This window comes from Melozone crissalis, unplaced genomic scaffold, assembly GCF_028551555.1.
Source record: "Melozone crissalis strain CALT ecotype California unplaced genomic scaffold, PUWL_Pcris_2 ptg000013l_1, whole genome shotgun sequence".
Lineage (NCBI taxonomy): Eukaryota > Metazoa > Chordata > Aves > Passeriformes > Passerellidae > Melozone > Melozone crissalis.
Genome location: NW_026535791.1, coordinates 48,621,683 through 48,644,948, shown reverse-complemented (window position 1 = coordinate 48,644,948; position 23,266 = coordinate 48,621,683). Strand labels below are relative to the sequence as shown.

The 23,266-nt window shown below is 44.3% G+C and overlaps 1 protein-coding gene across 1 annotated transcript in view; it reads right to left on the bottom strand.

The window, feature by feature from the left end:
- SH3RF3 (SH3 domain containing ring finger 3) overlaps positions 1–22,945 on the bottom strand; it is a 246,174-nt gene extending 223,229 nt beyond the window's left edge. The window contains exon 1 of the mRNA XM_054272003.1: positions 22,535–22,945. Within this exon, the coding sequence (XP_054127978.1) occupies positions 22,535–22,930 (396 nt within the window). The 5' untranslated portion in view covers positions 22,931–22,945. The remainder of the gene's footprint in view (positions 1–22,534) is intronic.
- Positions 22,946–23,266: the final 321 nt, after the last annotated feature.

Here is a 23,266-nt window from a genome sequence, read left to right as displayed (position 1 = left end):
TTTCCAGAATGACTTCTGCATTGCAATTGTGCCCCTCCCATAACAGAAGGCTGAAGGCAATGACCACGTGGTTCCATTCATATATGCAGTGTTGGCAAGCACAGGCCAAGAGTGCTTTACTGCCTTACCCCACTTTTAGGAGGGTCATGTGAATTAGTAGGAGGCACCAAAAGTGGTCAGGGTCCTGCTGGGTCATGGTGGGTTACCCCTGAGGAAGGAATGGTCTCTAAGACCATCCAAAGCACCACCTGTACCAAGGTACTTGCTGGTAAAACAACAGCAGCCACTAGAATGAGTAAACACCCGCAAGTAAACTTCTGAGCATCTGCTTAAAGCAAGGCTTAAGTTTGGGATCTTTTCTTAAAAATGCCCATTAATTGGCTCAAAATACCATTCAAGAGGGCCAAATGAGGCTTGGTATGACTGCAGCTACATGTGTCTGTGAGTAAGGGCACCTGCAGTGAACAACATAACTGAGCAGACAGGGAGGAAGCACTGCAGGCTCACATATAGCTGAGCCAGTGTCAGGGACAGAAAAACACATTAGCAACCTGCAGGGACAGCAGGGGACAGGCCACCACTGGTTCAAGTAAATGCTCCCATGTCTGAACAGCTCGTGTGCAGCGCACAGTGCAGGCTGGTACAGCAGAGAGGTTGTTCCCTGCTTGCATAAGAGATGAGAAACGAAATTCATTGAAAGGCAGTCCCCTTTGAGAGATGGATGACGCTGCAGTTTGGTTCACCCTTCCTCCCCTTCCAGCACAGAGGTGTGACCAGCAGGGTGACAGGCTGGGAGTGGGACACACGCCGAGCTGGTGGCAGTGTTAAGTGTGCAGAAATGACTGATGGCTGCCCCTAGGGGGTTACTGCTGGGCCACACTTAAATGAGTTATGTCGTTAAAACAGCAGCACCTTTAAGTCCCACAATCTGCATCTTGCACATCCAGAACACAGTCCTTCTGTTCATCCTCCTCCACCTGTTGCCAGCTGTAAAAGTTTAGTGCTCCTATTTCTAACACAATCCTAATGTAAGCACAGGCAGTAAAAAACTCAAGTGCTAAACCCAGTTCTTCTGTTTTTGCATTTGTTTCAGACTGGAATTCACACAACTTGCTAACCATATGGTTTATGGGGCTCACCAGTCCTGCAGGGCTCACAGGACTCATCAAACCTAAAATTGAAGAGTATACTTGCTTCTGAATTCTGCAATGCTTATGTTGTCCTATAAATCACTGTCTTCACTCCCTGGCTCCTCATCAGGAGCCAGGATTTTTTCACACCTGAAGTGCTCAGGACTTTCAGACACATCTACACCAATCATTATTGTGGGATGGCAAAGAAGACATGGGTGAAAGAAGATGCATGGGTGAAAGAAGAGCTTTGACTTTTTTTTCCTGTAAACACAGCAATTCAGTTATTTTGCTAGATGGAGAACCTGGTAGGGGAAATCACCTTGTTGATACTTGAGAATAACCTTTATACCTTCCAACCAGAACTGTCACTTTGTATCTCCATTCCTTATGAATATTTCAGGAAGTAGGCAATATATAATTAAAGATGCCTATGACACTTGCAATGCTCATTGTTCCTGCAACAGCTGACAAAGAGCAGTAACCCCAAAACTACATTTTATAGTCCGGCTTTTTGCACAGCTCCTGCAACTCCTCTCTTATGAATTAATCAAGTGGAAGATTTCAGCTGTTTTCTATAACAATTCCTGATAGGAGGATGTAAGTCACCACCTTGCCTTGTGCTAAATAGATGCAGACAGGTACAGCCTGAACAGAGTTCAGTAGCTACTCAGAGGAAATTATCTCTAACCTCAAGTCAGCCCTTTATTTCTGCAGAGGACACATCAGAAACATGTTTAATTGAGAACACACTACTAGAGCTAACCACAGGCAAAACTGTAGTAACAGAGATTAACACAAGCATACTTTTAAAGCCTCTGTTGAACTAGAGCCTTAAGTGAATACCTCACTTGGGAATGGGGAATTATTGTCAGAATACCTGCATCTCTAACAGACCACTGAGAACTCCTTTCAAAATTGGTTCTGAAATACTCTTGTTTTCAACATCCTGTTATCAACTCTACTTGGGAAGCAATGGAATTAATTTAGAGAAATGGTTCAGAAAAACATATGGGTTGCATGCCGTGTCTGGGCTCCTTCAAAACCTGTTTCCTTCCTGTATTTTCAGAAAACTCACCAATACCAAAGGGAACAGTAGTTATGAACCCCATATGCTTTGAATACATAATACACCTATATTCTAGTCCTGTTTGGCAAGGCCTTCTGTTTCTTAGAAAAACTAGGCTGCAAGACTTGGTGACCTCTTTGTTTATAATATTCATCCATTCAATACTGCTGACAAAGTGACTGCTTCCTTTGATGGCTTGTGATGAGCCTTGCCAAGTTAAACAAAGGACTCTCTGCTATTAATCTGCCCTTCTGATTTCTCTCTTATGAGGCTGAACCTGTTTATCAAACAACTATAATAGCTGTAAATACTCCAGATTAACTCACAGTAGCACCAAAGCAAAGACAAGCTATACATTTTCAGGAAAGGTGACAACTTCCAAAGCCCGAAGGAAAGAAAGACTCTCACATCTGAGCGGCTGAAGGGGCCGCACCTTCCAGCTCTGCTTCCAATTAGTGATAGCACAAATATGAACATTAAAACACACACCCAATCAAGAAACTAGCCAAATGCATCCTTTTAATAGTGACAAAGAGGGATCCTAACAATACAACAGGTTTACAGTTTTAAGGACTGCTTACTTCTAAATCCACTACCCTCACTGCCATGACCTGGCACAGTCTCTGTTGCCTTCATGTGCTGTTCAGCACCTCTGTTCCCGTTCCTTGCCAGCTGGTGGCAGGGGAGATGGGGAGATGGGGACTTGGATTAGGTTCCCTGCAGAGGTCCCTGCCAAACACTCTGTGACTCTGTGATCTACCAGCAGGGTGCAAGGACACACTCCCCATATTCAGACCCAGACTATTCCACACAGCCTGTGAGGCACATCAGCCCTGTTTCAGTGCTTCTTTACAGTGCCTGTCAAGGGACCCTTTGGGCTGCTTTCATCCCACCAGGCGAGCTTGTTCCTCAATGCACCCAGGAGTGCTGGTCCCCTGGCCCAAATGCCCAGGGCATGTTGCCTCCACCTGGTAAGAACTATTGAATGTGGATAATCCTATCATTTATTCTGAACTAATTTAGAAAGCTTTAGTGCTTAAATATGTTCATAGTAGAAGACAATTTTAGACATTTTATTAATATGCATTGCAGCTTAGCAGAGATATGTGTAGAAGTTACAGCCTGCATATGCCCAAATCAACTTCACTCACTTCAGTAGGAAATGAGACAATCAAAATATGATTCACTAGAAAGAAATGAGCCAGGGCCTTTCCACTGACAAATAGCAGAAAAACAGATTGATCACAAACACCCAAGAGAAAGATGTGCGTGTGTTGTACAGAAGGAGCAAGAGTGCTCCCATAGCTACAGATGAACATTTGTCTTAGCAAACCATTTTCAATCAGTAACATTGGTTATTTTTAAGGTAAAAATAGCAACATTTATTTTGAAATAAAATAACAAAGGTTCACTGAGGCAGTGAGTTGAAGTGGGACTAAAGTTTCCTTCTTAACAGACTGACCCCTTGCTATCAGCCTTCAAAGGAAAATACAACTCCTGAAACAAAACATTTATATTCTTCTTTATTTGCTTTTCTTGTTGTTACAGGAGCTGCTTCGGCAGATGGTGGTTAGCAGATGAGCAGTTCCCAGTGATGAGGTTCTCTGACCTGTATTGCTGATGCACAGGATATTTAAGGGCTACTGGTTCAGCAAATAACATCTGGGTGACAAATCCTTTCAGGACAGGTGACAACCCCGTCAAGAGCACCACCAAAGGATACCTGCGACAGCTGCAGCAGCAGGCATTTATTCCCTCCTGACTTTTCTGGGAGAATTTCAACAGGAGAGGGCGGTGCAGGCACAAGTGAACATCTCCCAGTGAACGATCACAGCCTCTTGATCACGGGTTTCCAGGAGAGAAGCCACCCTTGGTGTCCCCTCTGGGTTCTCTGGAGGGCTGCTCTACTCCATGGCCGGAGCCTCCTCTCGACAAGTACTGCTGTGCAGCAGTTGTATTTTTATTAGAACTGCCTTATAAACAACATCTGCTAAGAGGAAAGAAATTGATTTACTTTTCTTTTAGGATTTCTCCTTTTCCATTGAAATTCATAGAAGTTTTCAGAAGAACTTTCAGGAACCTACAAGAAATGGACAGCTTTGACATAAACTCTTCCCTTGCCTTTTTCCCCACCCCACCCCACTCTGCCCCAGTTTATTCATCAATTCTCTAACACTGGCAACAATCTCCTATACCATGGCCAAATTAAATGTACCAACTGATTAATATTTTCAAACTTACTCAACATATCCTATTTTCCCATGGAATGTGTGTCTAAGAGCATCAGTTTCCCAGTGTCCAGATGTACAGACAAACATTAGGAGAACTTCCCATATTTTATCTGTTGCAGTAGGCACCAAAAATGAGGATCATATTTAAAATTCTCAGACCTTCCTCAGAAAAACAGAGTTGTTTTTATTTCAAGCCTTTCAGGAGGTCTGGGAAAGAAATAGTTAAAAATAAAATTATATTAAGGTCAGCAGAGGCAGCATCATGATTTCCATGTTTTCCATATTCTCCAGATATGGAATGATTTCTTCTAACAATACAGAACAAAATACTATTTAGCATGAGAAGTAAATTGAGGCTGTGTTTCATCTTTTTCCTTTGCCAACACAATGGCACTGTCAGCAATATAACCTTGAATGTCTTCATTTTCATACATTAACTCTTTGAGCCCTGTAAATTTAAGCAGTCTTTTTGACTCACAGAGGAGAAAGTGCATTTTAAACTCCTGAAACAATGGAGAACAGAAATTTTAATTAAAGTTCTCCTTGTACACATGCACATATAACACTCCCTTTAGCAACGAAAAACCCTTTTAAAATTAAACTTATCATGCTGAAATAATTAACATAACTCCTGGGAAAAATGCATAATCTTTGCATACCAAATGCCAAAATGTCTAAATTAACTGTGTTTAATAAATATTACATTTTTCTTTGAGTACATACACTCAGTTAATCATGCATTGATAGGCAGAAAACATCTTTAAAGCGTTAGGTAACTTAAGCATTTTAAATTCGACTGGTGTTCTGGTCTTTGCAGGTCCCTGAAGGGCTCAAATCTTCGGTCCTCAGGACGTGAACCAGGTGGAATAACTTTGGAAAGAGCAGGATCCCCACATCAGCAGTGCTTTTGCAGAGCTGCCAGTCTGGATGCCATCCTGCTGCTCTGGGGTGAATCCCTGAGCATCCCCGTGTGCAGCACCCAGCGGCTCGGGGGCATGGGCTGCTCCTCTCTTCTGGCCAGGGGGCAGCTGTGGTGGGCATCGAGCTGGCTTCATGAGCCCACGCTTCATGAGTCCCACCAAACTGATTATTTGGTACTTGCCTTGTCCCCAGAGCCTGGCACGAGGCTGATTCCTTATTTCAGGGTATCACATTTTGGTGTGCAGGGAGTGAATTTATAGGAGGAAATATTGGAAGTGATGGACCCTATCTCTGTACTTTTGAGGAATTCATTTTCAAGCCTGTCTGTTTATAACGCTCACTTAAATTTCAGCCTATCTCAATATCCAAAAGGGTGCAGCAAAAAATTAACATCATTATTTGTTTTGTGTGCTTAGCAAGATTTAAATGTGACCTAAAAAAAAACCCCAACCTTGACTGCAAAATTACACTGGTGTATGACTCTTCTTAGGTGAAGAGCAACAGAATTCAAATGCAAGAGCAACAGAATTTCATTCAGTCTCCTGTACTTATCACCACTCCTCCACCCTGGAATCGATTGCATCCAACCCCAGGTTTACAAAATACATAATCACAGCCAGAGGATGATTCAGTCCAGTTAAGGGATGTGTTGATCCACAACATCTACTCATTCCTGGCCTCTCCTCCCAAAATTCAAGGTGCACTTGCATCCCAGCTGCAATGGTCCTCAGCCACAACTGCAGCCCCTCTGCAAGGTATTTTAAATACAGAGACCAGCCCTGGCCTAGCCAGTCACTTCAACAGACACGTGTAATCTTTATAATCATAACCATAAAAGCAAGCTATGAGCATTGGTGTACCATTCAGCAGCTAAGTACATAGCAGCTGTATTTAAAAGTAGCCAGTAAAAGCAAATTAATTATTTAGATATATTTATCGGATTTATAGGTCAGCTGAAGCTAAAGCCACTTAATTGAAATCCTGATAACAGATTGAAGCCTGTGCTCGATCCTATACTGTGAAATGCAAAGTCTTTATTAAATAAAGCCATTAAGAAGGATGATAATCCCCGTGGCCTTAAATATGAATAAGGTGCAATGTAAATAATAAAAGGCAAAAATCCAATTTTCATGCAGTGAACTTTCAAATACTCCGCTGTTTCCATTAAATTACCTTTTATTCAACATATTGTAATGGCACTGAGGGCACATCAGGCTTCCTTGTAATACAGTTATTGTTCAGCATAAAAACTGGTTTTTAACTTGAAACAGAAAAGTGAAATATTTTATTTGGCTTCTCTCATATGTCAAATGACATGAAAATTGAGAATAAAAGCTTCATAGATGCAATAAAAGAGAAAATAAAGGAAAACTAAACATATGCAAACAAAAAAAAAACCCAGAATGTGAAGAAAAAAGAAAGAAACAGTGTACATAATAGCACTTTTCCAGTTAATTTTACAGCAATTTAATACTAGGAAATAGAACAGGAAAACCATTTCAGCAACTAAAGCAACTAAACTTGACTATAAGCCAAAGAGAGCTGTAGCACACAGCAAAGGAGGTGGAACTCGTGTGAAATGTCTGTCACGCTCCTTCCAAACATGAGGATTATGACAAGAGCTTGAGTGCATCAAGTGCCACAAGAGTACAGTGCTCCAGTCTGGAGGAGTGTGATGATCACTCCCTGGTCCTGCTGTGCTGGCAGGGGGTCCCTTTGGTGCTGCTTTAACTTCTCATCCACAAAGGAAGCACTGATATTTACTGTTTGCTGTGGAGTTAAGAAAAACTAACTAAAGACTCCTGTATTTATTGAAGAACTGGAAACTGTAACAAAAGGTCAAGAATGTACTGTTATTGTTCAGAAAAAGAACGCTCATTGCAAAATATAAACAATCCATTAAAGATGAGACTATATTTGTTATGAATGTCAAATGATTTTTCCACTATAATTTTTTCTGCAAATCAAAGGAATTCCTCCAGCAAAGCTGTGATGGAATAAAGATAAGAGAATGACTATTTTTATTCAATTCTATATTCAATTTGGAAGCATTACACCCAAAGAAACCTTTCAGCATAAAAATACAATTTTCCTTGGAACATCTTCCTACTGCATCACAATGTTTAAAGAATCCACAGTAGATATGTGCACCACTGTAACCTCATGAAACACATACATGAGCATTTTACAATATTTACTTTCCACTCTCCATAGCTGTGTGTCACTGCAATGGGCCCCTAGCTGGGTAATAATTGGCACTGACTCTATGATTCACAGAAGGTTGATCAGTCCCTTTATTATATTATATCATTATTAAGAAACCCATAGCTTTTATACACAGCAATGATACACCTGGACCTAACTGGTCCACCAATCCAAGCACCATCACCATTGGCTAATTAAGAAATCACCCTCTGGTAAACAAATCTCTATAACACATTTCACATGTTCACAATAACAGGTGCAGCAAGTGAAGATAAGAATTGTTTCTCATTCTTTGCTCTGATCTGCTCACAGCCTTTCCCAGAAAGGCCTGGGAAAGTTGTGTGTTGCTCTCTATGGCCGGAGAGCTGCTGCCTCAGCTGTGTCTGCCACGTCCTATTTTCTGTGCTCATTCTCTGCTCATGGAGTCACAAAATCACAGAATGCTTTAAGAAGGAAGAGACCCTAAAGATCATCTAGTTCCAACCCCCCTTCCAGTGGCAGGGACACCTCCTACTGACCAGACTGCTCCAGGCCCCATCCAACCTGGCCTTGCACACTTCCAGGGATGGGGCATCCACAATTTCTCAGGAAAACCTGTTCCAGTGCCTCGTCCGCCCTCACAGCAAAGAATTTGTTCCTTATATCTAATCTAAATCTACCCTCTTCCACTGAAAATCTCCTACCCCTTGTCCTGTAACTACAGGCCCTGGAGAAAAAAAATCTCTACACATCTTTCTTATAAGCCCCTTTTAGGTACTGTAGGCCTGTAATAAGGTCCCCTTGGAACGTTCACTTCCCCAGGCTGAACAAACCCAAGTCTCTCAGCCTGTCTTGCTAAGAGAAGTGCTCCAGCCTTCCTCTGGACCCCCTCTAATAGGTCCACATCTGTCTTGTATGGGGCACCCCAGAGCTGGAGTACTCAAGGTGGGGTCTACAGAGAGTGAAGTAGGGTAGAATGACCTCCCTCAATCTGCTGGCCAGGTTGCTTTGGATGCAGGCCAGGACATGTCTGAACATCGTCAGCTCATGCCCAGCTTTCCAGGCACCAGTATCCTGAAATCCTTCCAGCCAGAGGGGTTCCCAGTCCATCTGTAATCCAGTCTGTAGTGACAGAGGTGTTTGCCAGAGGGCCAAACCTTGCACCTGGCCTGGCTGAACTCCATGCGGTTCACATGGACCCACTCCTTGAACCTGCCATGGTTCCTCTGGATGGCACACCTTCTCTCACACATACCAAGGGCACCACTTGACATGTGTCATCAGCAGTTTGCTGAGGGTGAACTCAATCCCATGTCTATGTTATTAATGAAGACACTGAACAGTACTGGTCCCAGTAAAGAACCTAAGGAACACCACATGGTGTCCACATCTCCATTTGGACATCAGCCATTCATTTGGTCCATCCCTGCTCCAATGCTGCTCACAGGCAAAATGAATAGGGAGTGTCAAAGCTCAGAAACAGCTCTGCTACAGAGGCTGTCTGCTGCCCCACACAGAGAGGATCCTGGGACAAAGGGGTGATGGCAATGGGGCAGAGACAATGCCAAGGGGAGACGGCAATGGGGACATTGAGATGCTGCTGCCCAGGCAGCTGTAAGCAGCAAGGGGCACCAGCAGCATGGGACATGAGTGGGCCATGGGGGTTTCCTGAGCTGTCATCCTCCCACACCCCAATGGAAGCAAACCCCTCCATGGCCTGAACCCATTGGTGACAAGAACACAGCCTCCACATGAGTCTTTTATTCCTGGCAAAATTGTTTCCTTTTGCTTCTTGCATGTGCAAAGAAAGACAATACATTAAGTAAGAGGGAAAAAGCAAATCTATTCATGGCATGCAGAGCAGAAAATAGTAACACCTGACAGACCTACTGTGAAGTAATACAGCAACTCCATCTGTGCAAACCATTATCTTGAATAATATTTTCACCAAGTCAATGAAGCAAAGCTATTTGAATGATTTTTCTCAAGCTTTTATTCCTAGGAAGGACACTATTGCCTTCCAGCAACACTCTCCAAAATGGTTCTACTGAGGTGCTACAACATTGCTACATACTACAGTAGTGATTTCTCACACCTCCCACCAAACAGAGTCAGAGTCCTAAAGAGCAGATCTGTCAAGTAGGAGATTACTCACATTCTTCATTAGTTACTGAAAAAAGCCACAAAAAACAGAAGAGTGTATATTTAAGCTTACTCAGACAAAGCTACTAAACAGCTAGGATACTGAAGATTACAAGGATCACAATCTCCTCATACTATTACTTTCTTGGGTCTGCAACTACATGACATCAAAAAATGAAATATTGCTATAGAGGCATCATTTAATGCTCTTTTAAACTCTTCAGAGGAGGGAAAAAACTCACCAAAAAAACCCCCTGAAGTAACCTTTACTGTTTTACCTCAGATTCATTCTGGTCTTTATCTGCTCACTGCCAATGGCTCTGAGTTTACACACTAATGAGACAACTGCAGGCTGACCACAGTCTGTGCTCAGTGTTTAGCTTCTATTAGCTTCTATTTTTTTCACCAGCACTGACTGATTTGGGGAATCGGCATCGTTACCCAAAACTCATGAGATGACTCAATCAAAGAAGCTCATATTCATCAAAAGCATCAGACCAGCTGAGGAACCTCAAATATATCCTATTTCCTGCTATCTCTAAATTCAACTGTGAGCTCAGACTCTTTTCACCCCAGCCCCTGCGTCAACAAAAAGTCTCCTGAATGATAACTACGGAAAGTATAAAGCAAATACACTTCTCCTACATCCAGGATCCTAAAACAACCACTCCTCTTTCACCACAATTTTCATAATCAGATGAATTAATTCTCAAATTATCAGCTTAAATAAGAAAACCCTCTCTGGCAGGGCAGCATTCTAGCGTAGAAACTACTCACTACATAAAGGGTATCGCTGAGGGAATCACAGAATCATCAAGATTAGAAGAGATCTTCAAGACTATCCACCCAGCACCACCCTAATCACCCCTAAACCATATCCCAAGTGACACACTTAGATGCCTCTTGAACACTTACAGAGATGCTGACTCCATTCACTCTAATGCCTAACCAGTCTTTCAGTGAATTTTTTTTCTAATATCTAATCTGAACCTCTCCTAGTGCAACCTAAGGTAATTTCCTTTCATCTCTTCACTTGAGAAAGGAAGAATTTACATTTCTATTTTGTATAAAACCAAACTAACAAAAATCCAAAACATATGAACAAGGCTGGAACAAATGGAATACCTCCTGGGATTTTTTTCATTTGATGAAGAACAAAGAACTACAAAGAACTGAAGAACATCAGCCATTGGGAACATCCCCTCTTCTCCTTGGTACTGTGCCCCTTTTATTGTCATCTCTGTGCACCCTGAATTCTCCTCCCATGTTCACTGGCCGGAGACAGCTGCCCCTGCCTCTGTTTTCTAAGTGGGTGGTGGTCAAAGCAGGCTGAGTCTTGGGAGTGTTAATTCAATGACGAAGCACAAGCCCACCAAGTCCTTTCTTGCTCTAGCAATGAGGAAGATGCTCATCAGCAACCTGTCCCTGGTGCAGCACATGTTTCTGAGCTCAGAGAATGGGGTACAAAGACTTAGAAAGTCCAACATGGTCTCCAAATCTCCAATCTACAATGCTGTCAGGGCAAACTCTCCCTAAACACCTCCCTCATATTTTTAAGATTAGGCTATCACACAAGCTCTACTCCCACAGGAAACTGAACATCCAAAATGCTCCTCTCTCATTTTCTGCCCAGTCCTGTGCTGCCTTTCAGTATGACTCTACTTGGAACAGTCATTTCATCATTAGCTACCACCAAGCATCCCCCTCTCCCAGGGTCCCTGACCACTAGCACCAGTGACTCATGAAGCACTTAATCACCCATGTGAAAGGAGCTGAACTTCTGGATCCTCATCACACAGAAAAAAGGTGATTGATGCTCATCCTGAAAGCTGGGCTCTGCAATATAGGCTAGAGAGGATGTGCAATTTGGGAGGTTAAAAATTCAACTGGCAGGAGTGAAGGCACAGGCAGGTGCCCTAGCCCACTGAAAAGTGAGGATTCAAGGGGAGAAAGCGAACAGGAGAACCCGAGCCCAGCTCCTGGACAGACTGTTCCTGCACCCTCCTGACTGCTGGATGTCTTCAAATGAGATGAAGCAATGCAGGAAGGACACAATGACACAGACCCTTTGCTGGATCTTCTGTTACCTCTCCCAACAAAGCACTTTGCTTTTGGTATTCCTATTCTTTGTATCTTTTTAAAGGTGGGTGAAACAGTTGGGAGATGAGATGCATTAAACAGCACAACAAACTCCCCCCAGTCCTCCGGATAATCACAGTGCTTGAGGCACCAAACCTATTTCCTGCTCTCATTTATGGGGGTAGACAGGACTTGTCTCTCTGCTCTACACACTGCACAAGGCAGCAAATTAAATGCTAGATCTTGTTGTTTTGGGCTTTTTTCAATTCAATAGGTACAACCAATTTTAGCAACAGCAATTTCAACAGTATAAAATTCATATGAAATGAACATCACAAGTGAAGAAACTGGAAAGCAAACTGGCTCTTGGAATAAAGAAAGAAAGAAAGAAACTGGCTCTTGAATACCTTGTGGCTCTGAACACCTCTGTACTTCTTGTAGTGTGCTGCTGACAAGACAAAGGGAGGAAGACACCAACCTTCCCTTTAGCTACTTGCTTCCTGGTTTTAGAAGCCAGGGATGAAGGGGAGATGGCCATTCAACCCTGGCCATTGGGTTCTTGTTTATTAGGAAGCAGAAAATGACCTCTCCCTGGCTGAACAATATTACCATAGATGATGAAACCTCCACAGTCCCTTCTTTAAAATGTGCTGAATTATTTTTAACAGTAGCGACCATCATGGAAGTTTATACTCAGACAGAAGTGAGACTAACTACACATAAAAGGAAGTCCTGTGTTTATCAAAAGAACAGATGAAACTCTAGGAAAAAATAATTTTCCCTTCTGCAATATAGATCAAAGGTAATATGCTTTCCTTTTATAAAAAATTTACTAATTTTTAAAAAGGTGTAATTGGTTCAGATTTTTCATTGCTGCATGAATAGTCAGATGTTTCCCACCAAGATCTTACACCGTAATTACCTACACAGCAGAAGAGAATTAAGCAAAAAATTTCATCTCATGGTTGTCAACTACTATTTTTACTGTATTTTATGACGTGTGTATATGACTCCATTCTCCCAGGGGGGTTTATGATTTGTTTTAGAAAGAGCATATGCAAAAGAATGAGGCTCTCCACACAAAAGCTCTTGGCTGAAATGCAAGATGCTCTGGACAGAACACAAAGATGTCCTCGCCTGCCTCCTCCACAGCGCTGCACCCTTCCTACACACAGCTGGCCGAGCAGCAGCAGCCCCAGCAAGGATGCATCGTGCCCACTCAACATGCTACAGATCCCACTGCTGTCAGGAGAGTCTGTGCTATTTCTGTGCCTCATCTCGTGACATTTTAGCATGAAATCAGCAGGAGGCTCAGCAATGAGCATCAGAAGAGCCCATCACGACTTGTCCCAGCACCCTCGAGGAACAGGCGCCTTGCAGCTCACCAGGACCCGTTCCCCCTCCTCCTCTCCAGCCAACCCTTGCTGGACATCCCTTCTCCCTCACACAACAAGCACAGGCCTGTGTTTTTGGGGTGCAGGAGGAGGCTGTGTGGGTGCACTCCTATGATCCCATGAGGACACGTGTCCCCATGGACACACATCCAGATATGTGGCTGGACCCCAGGCACTGCACTGTGACACAGCACACAGCCATGTCTGACAATAATGCACAATTTACTAGATATGGACATGAGAATGCATGGAACAGGCCCACCTGACAAGAAAATATACATTCAGGGAGATAGATATACAGATAGATATATCTATACATAGTATACATACTTATATTTGAGTGTACCATGTTTACAGACAACTAAATGTAAGTTGAAGTCAATCAAAACACAATCAAAACAAAATCTTCCTTCTACTTCCCTCGATTTCACTGCATTAAAATAATTACAAATTCATAAATTACTGCAGTTATTGGAAACGAAAACATATTGATTTGCTTATAAGAATGACAATATTGTAAACCTGGTACAAGCTGAAATAAAAGCATTTCAAAACACATATGAAGGCAGCCAGTAAAGAGGCAGCCTACTAAAAGCTGTTAAAGCTGTTTCAAAATTAATTTAGAAATTAATAAGTAAATTTATAAAATTATGTCTTTTTATAGTAAGTCACAGAGGAGTTTTTTATTGGAATTGGCCTGAAAGTAATCCACAAATAAACATGTTCAGTAATATTTACTGAAATGATCATTTAGGAAAGTAAATATGACAGTGCCTGTGTTTGGCTGACTTCTTGGCTGTTGCAGGGAAGGCAATCAGGAGGCAGCACATCAAACACAGCAGTGTCCCCTTCGTTTGGTTAGGGCTGTAATATCTTAACCCAAAGGTCCATCCACTACTGCACAGTCAACATCTTAGATTTCTCTTTCCCTATACTCTTCTTGCACCTAAACCCACTTCAATGATACATCAACTGCAGCAATTAATAAACCTTTGTCCAGAAGGGGAAAGACTGTAACAGCTTAATGAGACAGTAATACATATTAAAATCAATATTATTCAGATTATGTATCTATTCTAGTCCTCCCTCCGAAAATAACTGAGACTGTAGGAGAAATGATCATTAGCATTTTGATAACAATCTTGCCAGCCTTCTGTTAAAATACTTTCTCTTTAAAGTAAAACTGGGATTTGTTATCTTATACAAGCAGACCACTCTAAAATTAGCAATGGCAAATTCATATTGGTTTGCATCAGATTTTAAAAAAACTTGGAAAAAAATTAATGCTAACTTGCCTGAATAATCAGACTCTTGTGCTTGTTGCTGTAGCAGTGGAAAGACACTCTAAGCATTGAGTAAGAAGCAATCTCTTCTCATAAATACCATTTTTGTGCACAGAAAGGCACTCCTTAACCATATACAGCATTAGTTTCACTTGTCTGATAAATCATATTCGTGTTGACAGCCAACATGAGGGACAAATTCCTCCCTACCACAAATCCTTTAGGCATCTTAAAAAAGAGGCTGAATGCTACAAAGCAGGAAAGGGTTTTGCACCTTTGTCCCACTGCCACTGCAAGTGGACAGAAATTCCTTAGCATTCCTGATTCAAATTATATTATGCAAACACCACGGTAAAAGAGAACAGCTCCATCTCTCCCTTTTTTTAATTAGCGAATCCCACAGCCTTCCTTCTCCTCCTGGCACCCAGTGCTGTGAACCAGACAGCTAAGCCCTCCTGTTTCCAAAATGGGCCAAGATGGAGACCTGCTGCAGAAACAGCTTTAAATTGTTCATGAGGATCTGTGTCCCTCAGAAACCCCTGCCCTCGGTCAACCACATGCAAACAGACCAGCCGCACCAAAAATCCCAACCACTCCGACAGGACACGAAGCCAAACTCCAGCAGGGGCCAACCCATGCTCTGAGAGTGCCAGAAACCAATTGTAAAACACAGCCAAGCAAGTTTTTCACTATTTAACCCCTCAATAGCCAACCTGCAGATGTGAAAGACTGAGCCCAGGGCCAAGTGAGGAGTCCTTCCACTGACACCTGAAGAGCCCCATCAGCTCCTTGGGGCAGATATTCAGCTGCCCATCACCTGAGTTCACAGGTCACCCCAGCTGATAGCTATCAGTGAGCAGCAAGTTCTGGGGAACCAGTGGAACTTACGCTCAAAAGGCTGGTCAGAAAGTGCTCTTGATTCCAGATGTTTTACATTTTTCCTCTCTGCTTTTGAAAACAAAATGTCTTTTTAATACCAAAAGTAATACTCTCTCCTTCTGTTCTTCCCCTAAGAGCCATCTCATGTACATGCATCATTAAATTAATGTTTGTTCTGTCTAACGGAACAAAACCATTCAAATTACATACAAAGACAATTAGATTAAATTATTAGGCACACGCTCTGGGTTTTTCTTTTTAAAGCTATTCAAACAATTTTAAAGGTTTTTCAGCAATCCTCTAGCAACATAAGCAAAACTTCCCACAAAGAGGAGGTAACAAGTTTAACATTACTGCTGAGAAGACGGTAATGGAGCCAAGTGAGTAAAACCAGCACATCAGCAACCCCACCACCACCCCATACAGTCAGGAAAAGGCATGGCTCGAGCTGTCAGAGGAATCCAAACTAGCACAAGAAAGAGGATAGGGGGCTGGCATATGGGGAGAACCTGTTCACAGACCTACATCATGCACTAGAAAAAAATTTTTCTCTTTTTTTTTTATTTTTTTGGTGCATAATGGTCAGACCAGTAACTTTGCAGCCAAAGTACCAGGCTGCTCCAAGCAAGAGGATTCTGTCATTAGGAGCAGTTTGTTTTGGTGCAAGACTAGGGATAAACAGGTAGCTTTCAGTTGGCACTGTATTTCCCTGTCACACCCTCCCCAGATGCAGAAGCACAGCTGCTGTGGGAGCTGGGCAATGCCAAGGTCATGCAACCTTCTCAAATCCTGTAGTTTGTCTTTGTCCAGGCACTCATGTCCTGTTAGAGCTAATCTTGGGTTCGTCCCATGACAGCTCATGGCAGATTTGGAAAACCTGCTGTAAAATATCAGATTTTAACAGGACTGCATTGAATATGTTTGCAAAATTTTACCTTGATATGAGATGAGTGAATGCAGTAAAGCAGAAACCGTGTTAATCCCCAGCAGTTTTTTGTCTATAGAAGTCACAAAGTCCCTGAACATAGAATAAATCCAGGGCTCTATAGGTCATCAATTACAATGTTGCAATGCTTAAAGACATTAATCAGAGTGAAATATTAGTTATAATGCCTCCTGAAGCTTAAGAAAAGGCTTCTAAGAAAGAATGATCTACAGCTTTGAAAACAAGCCACCTCACAGCTGAAGCTATTTCAGGCGGGTCACTAAAGTGCAAGAGTAAACTATGGTTTTAATCTGAAATTTAAGCACTGTTTCTTAAGAGAAACAACAGGAAATATTGAACAGAATAGTAAAATTAGAGGGGACAGTATAAAGATAACAGTGCAAAATTCAAGAACTACCCAGCCTTTTCAAGATAAAATTGTAATAGGATTACTAAGCCAAAATTATGACAGCCGCAAAAAATAACTATAGTATAAGAAAATACCTTCTCAGAGAAAGAAATCCTCCGTGGCATAAATAAAAAATTGTTGTAGCACTCTGTGTAGCAGCTTATTGATCGTATGGACACAGCTTCATCTAGAAAGAGCATGCGTAGCCTCCCCCTGACCTGCAAGTGCAGGCACCCAGCATTACCAGCCAGAGCCTGCAGCCTGTCTGACCTGTTGGGCACCCAGCCAGAGCCAGGAGTCTGCCTGAACATGAACTGATAAGATTAGAAACAAGGAATACAGTGTACTATTACAGTCCATGTGCAGCACACATCGCTGCATCCCTGCGCCGGCGCTCCCCGCAAACCCAGCACAGCATCTCTGCCAAACCCCACACAACAGCAGAAAATAACCATTGCAGCTTCACTGTATACAGCCAGCACTTTTCAATTTTCCCAAAACCCAGCTTCTCTTGTAATAATTCTGTATTCATAGGGCAGCTTCCTTTGGAAGACTGAGAAGCACACAAGGGTGGGCTACTGCTACTGGGGCAGGTTTCCAGCTGGGAAATGTGAAGCCCAGAAAGGTCATGCAGCTCGCTAGACATCAATGACCATGTTCTGCATGTGCCTTGAAACCACAGCAGAGCTTTAGGGCAGCTGGGCAAAAATTGCCAGGGCTGAAATGTGCACTTTAGGGCTGAGTTGAGCAAGCCTATCCATCTGTCTTTGAGTAACCAGCTACGGAACATGGAACCCTGTCATATGCTAAACGTTACCAGCATTCATCATGAATCATTCAGAAGGATGACGTGCAGGGATTAAACTTAGCATTCACATTTGACATCAAGAGGAGTCCTGCAGAAGCATGTCACACTGACACAAACTAATAGGGAGGGTTTGGGGCTAATGACAGAGAGCCCTCTCCACTGTCCCATAACTTTTTTAGGTGCAACTGAGCCACTGCTGGCCACCCCAGTTCAGAAGAAAAAGTCCACTGTCAGCACTGGCCCCCTTGGTCACATCAGGTCCATCACACATTTTTCTAGCTTGCAAGTAAAATAACATCATCACACAGAAAAAAATCACGAGTAAAAATATTCTGTTTCTGGAAAACGTAATGGACATAAAGATGACACCTGCAAATGGCACATTTTCTGGAAAGTCTAAGTGCTCAGTGAATGATGAATTTTTCTGACACAGCCCCTCAGCAATCCCCTTTCCTTTGCTCACTCATTTCTGTGAAGACAGCTTCAGCTGCTGGGGTTTTAAATACTTCTGGCTATATTCTTCACAATACCCTTTAGTATGGTAGTTAATCTCCTGTGTCAAAACACATTTTTAGCCATCTGCCAGACAAAAAGGAAATCCTCAAGATCAGAGCCTTTGACACATGGAACATCACTCCTTTTCGGATGGCTTTATGACAAAGTTCAAGTGCTGATCAGTGAAACTACAGCATCAGAAGCAAATAAATCAAAGGGAATGAACAAAAGTAAGGTAAGTCCCTGGGTTTATGTACATGGCACACTGCTGAACAGCACTCCAGTCTCTGCAAGCCTGACCATTAAAAAGGCAAGCTGAAGACTACCCTCTGCCCAAGACAAAGTGTGTCCCCTTCACAATCCTCTCCTGCTGTAATACATATAAATGCATACAAATGCCAGATTACATCTGCTTCCTCTTGTGTCACCCAATGTGGGATCTTCACCTGATAGACAATGTAACCAAAAAGGAAGAAACAGGGGAGCAGAGAAATACCGTGAGGTCGACTCCTTTAATCCACAGTACCCAGCCTAGGATGAGGCAGAACTCTTTAAAAAGTGACAGAATGTCTCCTTTGGAGAATTTCTACAGAGTAGCTGAAAAGCTTATTTAGCAAATTAGCGCTGTTCCCTCTGCTTGCAAAACCTGCGTGAAGCCAAGGGCTAGCAAATGGCAGCCTTCCTCCTGAAACAGAGAAATAGCTCTGCAAAGCTGATACACATGAGATGCATCCCGTGCAACACGGGAGTGCAGCCCATCCGTCACTTTGCTCAGGCACGCTGCTGACACATCATTTTCCTTATGTGCACATCTCACTCTTCACCAGCACCTACAACCCATCTGGTAACACACCACACCCCTATCCATCACTTCGGCCATGTTCTCTCTTCAGGGGAAAAGGATGTTTTGTTTTACTAGCTTGTTTCTTTTTCATGCAAATGTTGTTCTCAGTTTGTATTATGAGCAAACAAGCAATAAGCCTTGCACCTGGAGTGAAAGACGCCTGGTTTGGGAGGAAATTACTAAAGACTTCATGCACTTAGCTGGCTATTAGACCTTAAGAACTCCCCCTCCCAAAAAAAAAAATTAGGTGATAAACTGAATTGTTAAAAAAAATACAACCCCAAACTCCACACTCAGTAAAGAAGGCAGATTTACCATAATGCCTCAACAATCTAAGGGAGCCATTTACTTTGACAGAACCTGAATTCCCCAAGCAATTCAGCAGTGGTAATGGAAACAGAGGAGCCAATAAATTATAACCTTGTGAGTAATGTGCCTACCATTATAAACCACTCTTAGCCTCCTGTCTATTCCCAGAGCGGGGGGGGGGCACACAGTTGTTGGATTTCCTTTCCTTCATTCTTCCAGTGTGCTCTTTCAGCAGCTGGACCTTTTTATAATGTCTAACACCATTCTCTGCGTTTAAACAGCTTTAATGTGAGTATCTCAAAATATGCAATACCATTTAGAACAAGACTGTTCGTTTTTTACAGGCTGAAACAGAGGTGCTGGGTCACACTACTGTATATCGATAGGATCCCAAATATTGTTCAATCATATATTAGTAGGTACACAGCACTCCCACATCTCTCATACAGAAGATGTGTACCCCGTATCTCCAAACACCTACAGTATTTCAGGAGTGTTTCTGAAGAATGGTCTTGGACAACTTTAGAAACAGCACCAGTGCCAGTTCACCCCCAGCTCAGCCCCTCTTACTCTGGCTTTCAGCAGTCTGTACAGACCAAGTCTGCGACAAACTATGGGAAAAGAAAGGCCAGAGACCTGATAAAAAAATACAAACCCCACAGAGTTTTTTGCCCAAGAGATAAACAACATGTGTTGATTTCAGAAAATAGCATCTATGCAAAGAAGATTTCTCCAAAGTATAAGGTGCAGAAGCAAAATACAGGCATGATAGCAACACAGAGGCTGACCCTGCTCTGTCTTCTAAGGTTAATTAAAACTCCCACAGAAACAGATCCCTGGTGTGATTCTAACACACTGGTCCAAGGATCTAGGCAAGATTGAAGTCTGATAGAAGTGACCTTGGCTCTCTGCCATTACACTTCACAATCAGCATTTGCCTTCCTAACCAAAAAGCCCGTAATGGTATGTCCTATTTCATATACTGCATTATCTAAAATGAAAGGTAATAATTAGCAAAGTAGTGCAATTTGCATTTCAGCCCCAGGCAGCAAATCTACAGCAATTTCTGAAAAATATATATATCACAAAGAATCACTTCTGCTTTCTTCAAGGCAGCTGAGCTGTCAAAGACCAACGCAAGAGAGAAAGGGATGTAATTCTTCTCTTCCGTATCAGCCTCAAAATGCTTGATTCCAGCCTGGATTGTACCATCTATTGTTTAGTACAGAGAGAGGTTCCGCACTCTTGTCTCCAGGACTGCTCAGCAATCAGCTGTATCAGCAGCTCCAAGGAGGATTATTCTCCCCTGCTGCTTTTTTTAAAAGCAGATTAGTTCAGACTTTCTTTCACTGTAATGAACCTTGTAAGGATCAAGCACATTGCATTGATTTCCAGGATAAAATTGTGCCATCAGTCAAAAGGCCAAGCAAACACTTCCACATACCCACTCTGTCCCAGCAGACCCACTGCCCCAGAATTACCCGTTAACCCCAGCAAGGGGAAAAGAACAACACAGTTGTTAACCATAACAGCCCAAATGTGATTCTCAAGTCGTGTCATTTTGCTTTCTGTCAAATTCAGATGGGTAACAAGCATCACAGAAATGGACAACAGAACGGCCAACGCTCACCAAAGTGCTATGCAATCAAAGACAGAAAATTACAAAATGCAATGTGTTTTTATTTACTACATGATATCTGCAATAATGGCTAGGGAAGCAACTTTTAAAAAGACTGACAATTTATGGTAAAATAACAAAAACTCAATTTCCCTAAAAATTTGCAAATCGCTTTCCCCATCAAGCATTTTATTACATGTGCACCCCACTGTAATATGCAAGCCTAACTAGGACTTAAAGATTTGATAACCAGAGATTGTCTTGTTGAATGGTCACAAAAGCCAAGTGAGGGTGCAAGACCCTGCCCCTCCAACACAAACACTGCAGGTGTACTCAGCTGACCCTGCCTCCCACAAGAGACACCTGCCTGGACTTCAGACCCCACCATGGGATATTGTACTTTACCCAATGAATGCAAACTTCCCTTTCTATAATGCTGAAACTAAGAAGACAGGAGTTGTCTGCTGTGACAAAGCTACAGCACCAAGCTTAGTTGAAAAACAAGGAAAAAATGCAGAAGGCAGAATCCCATTGCCTTTCTTCTTTAAATTGGACAAGTCCTTATTAGGTACCTGAAGCTCATTGAAGACTATGGATCAATAATAAAGGATCTACCCTTCCAGAAATACTGCCTAGCATATTTCAATTCCAATTCCAGGTCAGAATTTTACAGAACAATGTGTGGCATTTGCCATCATTTCCTGTAGGGAAAACTTTAAAACAGCAATAAAGGTCTACTCCTTTTTTTCAGGGAAAAAAAAAAAGTAGAAAAATAATTAATTGAAACATTTACTATAGCAATGCAACTTCACAAGGAATCTCTACACTGACCTTTTAAAATCAAAAGCCTGTACACCAAACTACACCCCAAGTGGATTTCGTAAAAGATCAAAGACAATTAAAAATATCCAGTATATTTAACATTAAAAGTGAGATTAAGTTCACAGTTTTAAGATCGTCTCCATTCCTAAGACTCCTGAAGAGGTCCAATTGTAAATTTTATCCTATCGTATGAAAGACCAATACAGAACAGTGAAAGGAACTGTTCTTGTCCCCTCCGAGCCAATGAAACCCTTGTCATGGACTTTAAAGGGCGCAAGATGGGGCACTCGATTGAAGAGTTCAATAAATAAATGCACACTCTGCAGTACTCGCCTTCGATAAATCACACACCTTATACATAAAAATGAAATTACGCTCCCTTGAGAGGGGAAGCTTCAGCTTCAAACCCCGCTCCGTTCCGCCCGTCAGGAGGGCTCAGTGGGCTTGTAACAGCACCGGCAGCGCCCGGAGAGCGGAGGGGACAATTCCGGGCTTGGAGAAACGCGCCGGGCTCGGACCGGCCGAGCGATTCCGGAGCCTTCGCCCCGCAGGCAGTGAGTGCGCGGGTGGGAGCCGCTCCTGCCCGCACCTGACAGGCACCGGCGCAGCCCGGCACGCCGGGTGAAAGCGCTTTCGAGGCACTCTGTGGTTCAGAACTCCGCGTCCGGCTCTCCTACACCGGGGGCGGCCCCGGGGCCCGCCGGCGCAGCAGCTGCCCCACGGCCGATGTAAACCCACCCAAAGGGGGGCGTCCCGGGGCGGTCCCGGCCGCTCCCGCCGCCCGCGGCCGCCCGGAGTACTTTGAGGACATCCCCGTCCGAGTGTCCCATCGTTAGATCGGGGGAGCTCCCACAACAGCGGCCACAAGCGCGGGGCGGGCGCACGCCGGTGCCCGCGGGCACACACCCTCCGCCGCCCGCGGGACGTCCCGCCGCCGAACCGGGGCCGCCCGGCCGCGCTCCCGGCCCGCCCGCCCCCGGCCCGGCACCCACCTTTCCCAGCAGGGCGCTGCGGCTGGCGGCCGCCAGTTCCCGCAGGCTGGCGGCGGCCGAGGCGGCGGCGGCGGCGACGGCGCTGGGGGCGGCGGCGGGCTGGGGGTACGTGGGGGCCGCGGAGCTGGGGCTGCCGCTGGCGCCCCCGGCGGCGCGGGGCCGCTGCCGGATGCCGTCCAGGAGACGGACGAGAAGGATGTTGGCGGGCAGCTCGTCCACGCCGCAGCCCACCAGGATGCGGCACTCGGGGCAGCGCAGCTCGTGGCGGGAGCTGACGATGCTCTCCAGACAACGGCGGCAGAAGGTGTGCTGGCACGGCAGCACCTTGGCGGTGGTGTCCAGACGCTCCAGGCACACGGAGCACTCCAGAAGATCCAGCAGCGACGACTCGTCCATCGCCGCCGCCGGCTCCCGCTCCGCCGGCGTTCCGCCGCCGCTCCGCCGCCCCCTCGCCTCCGCCTCCGCCCCCGCCCCGCCGCCGCCGCCTCCGCCTCCCCTCCGCGGGGCAGCGCAGGGCCCCGACGCCCCTAGGGCCGCCGCGGCCGGCGGCGGCGAGGGAGGGGCGGCGGCGGGGCGGCGGGGGCCATCGGGGCGGCGGGGCTGCCCCCGGCGGCGGGCGGCGGCGACCTCGGGGGCTGCCCGGCCGGCGCTGCCCAGCGCCGTGCGGCGCGGCGGCGATGCCAGCGGCGGGGAGCGCAGCGCTTCGGGAGGAGGGCACCTGTCTGCCCGCGC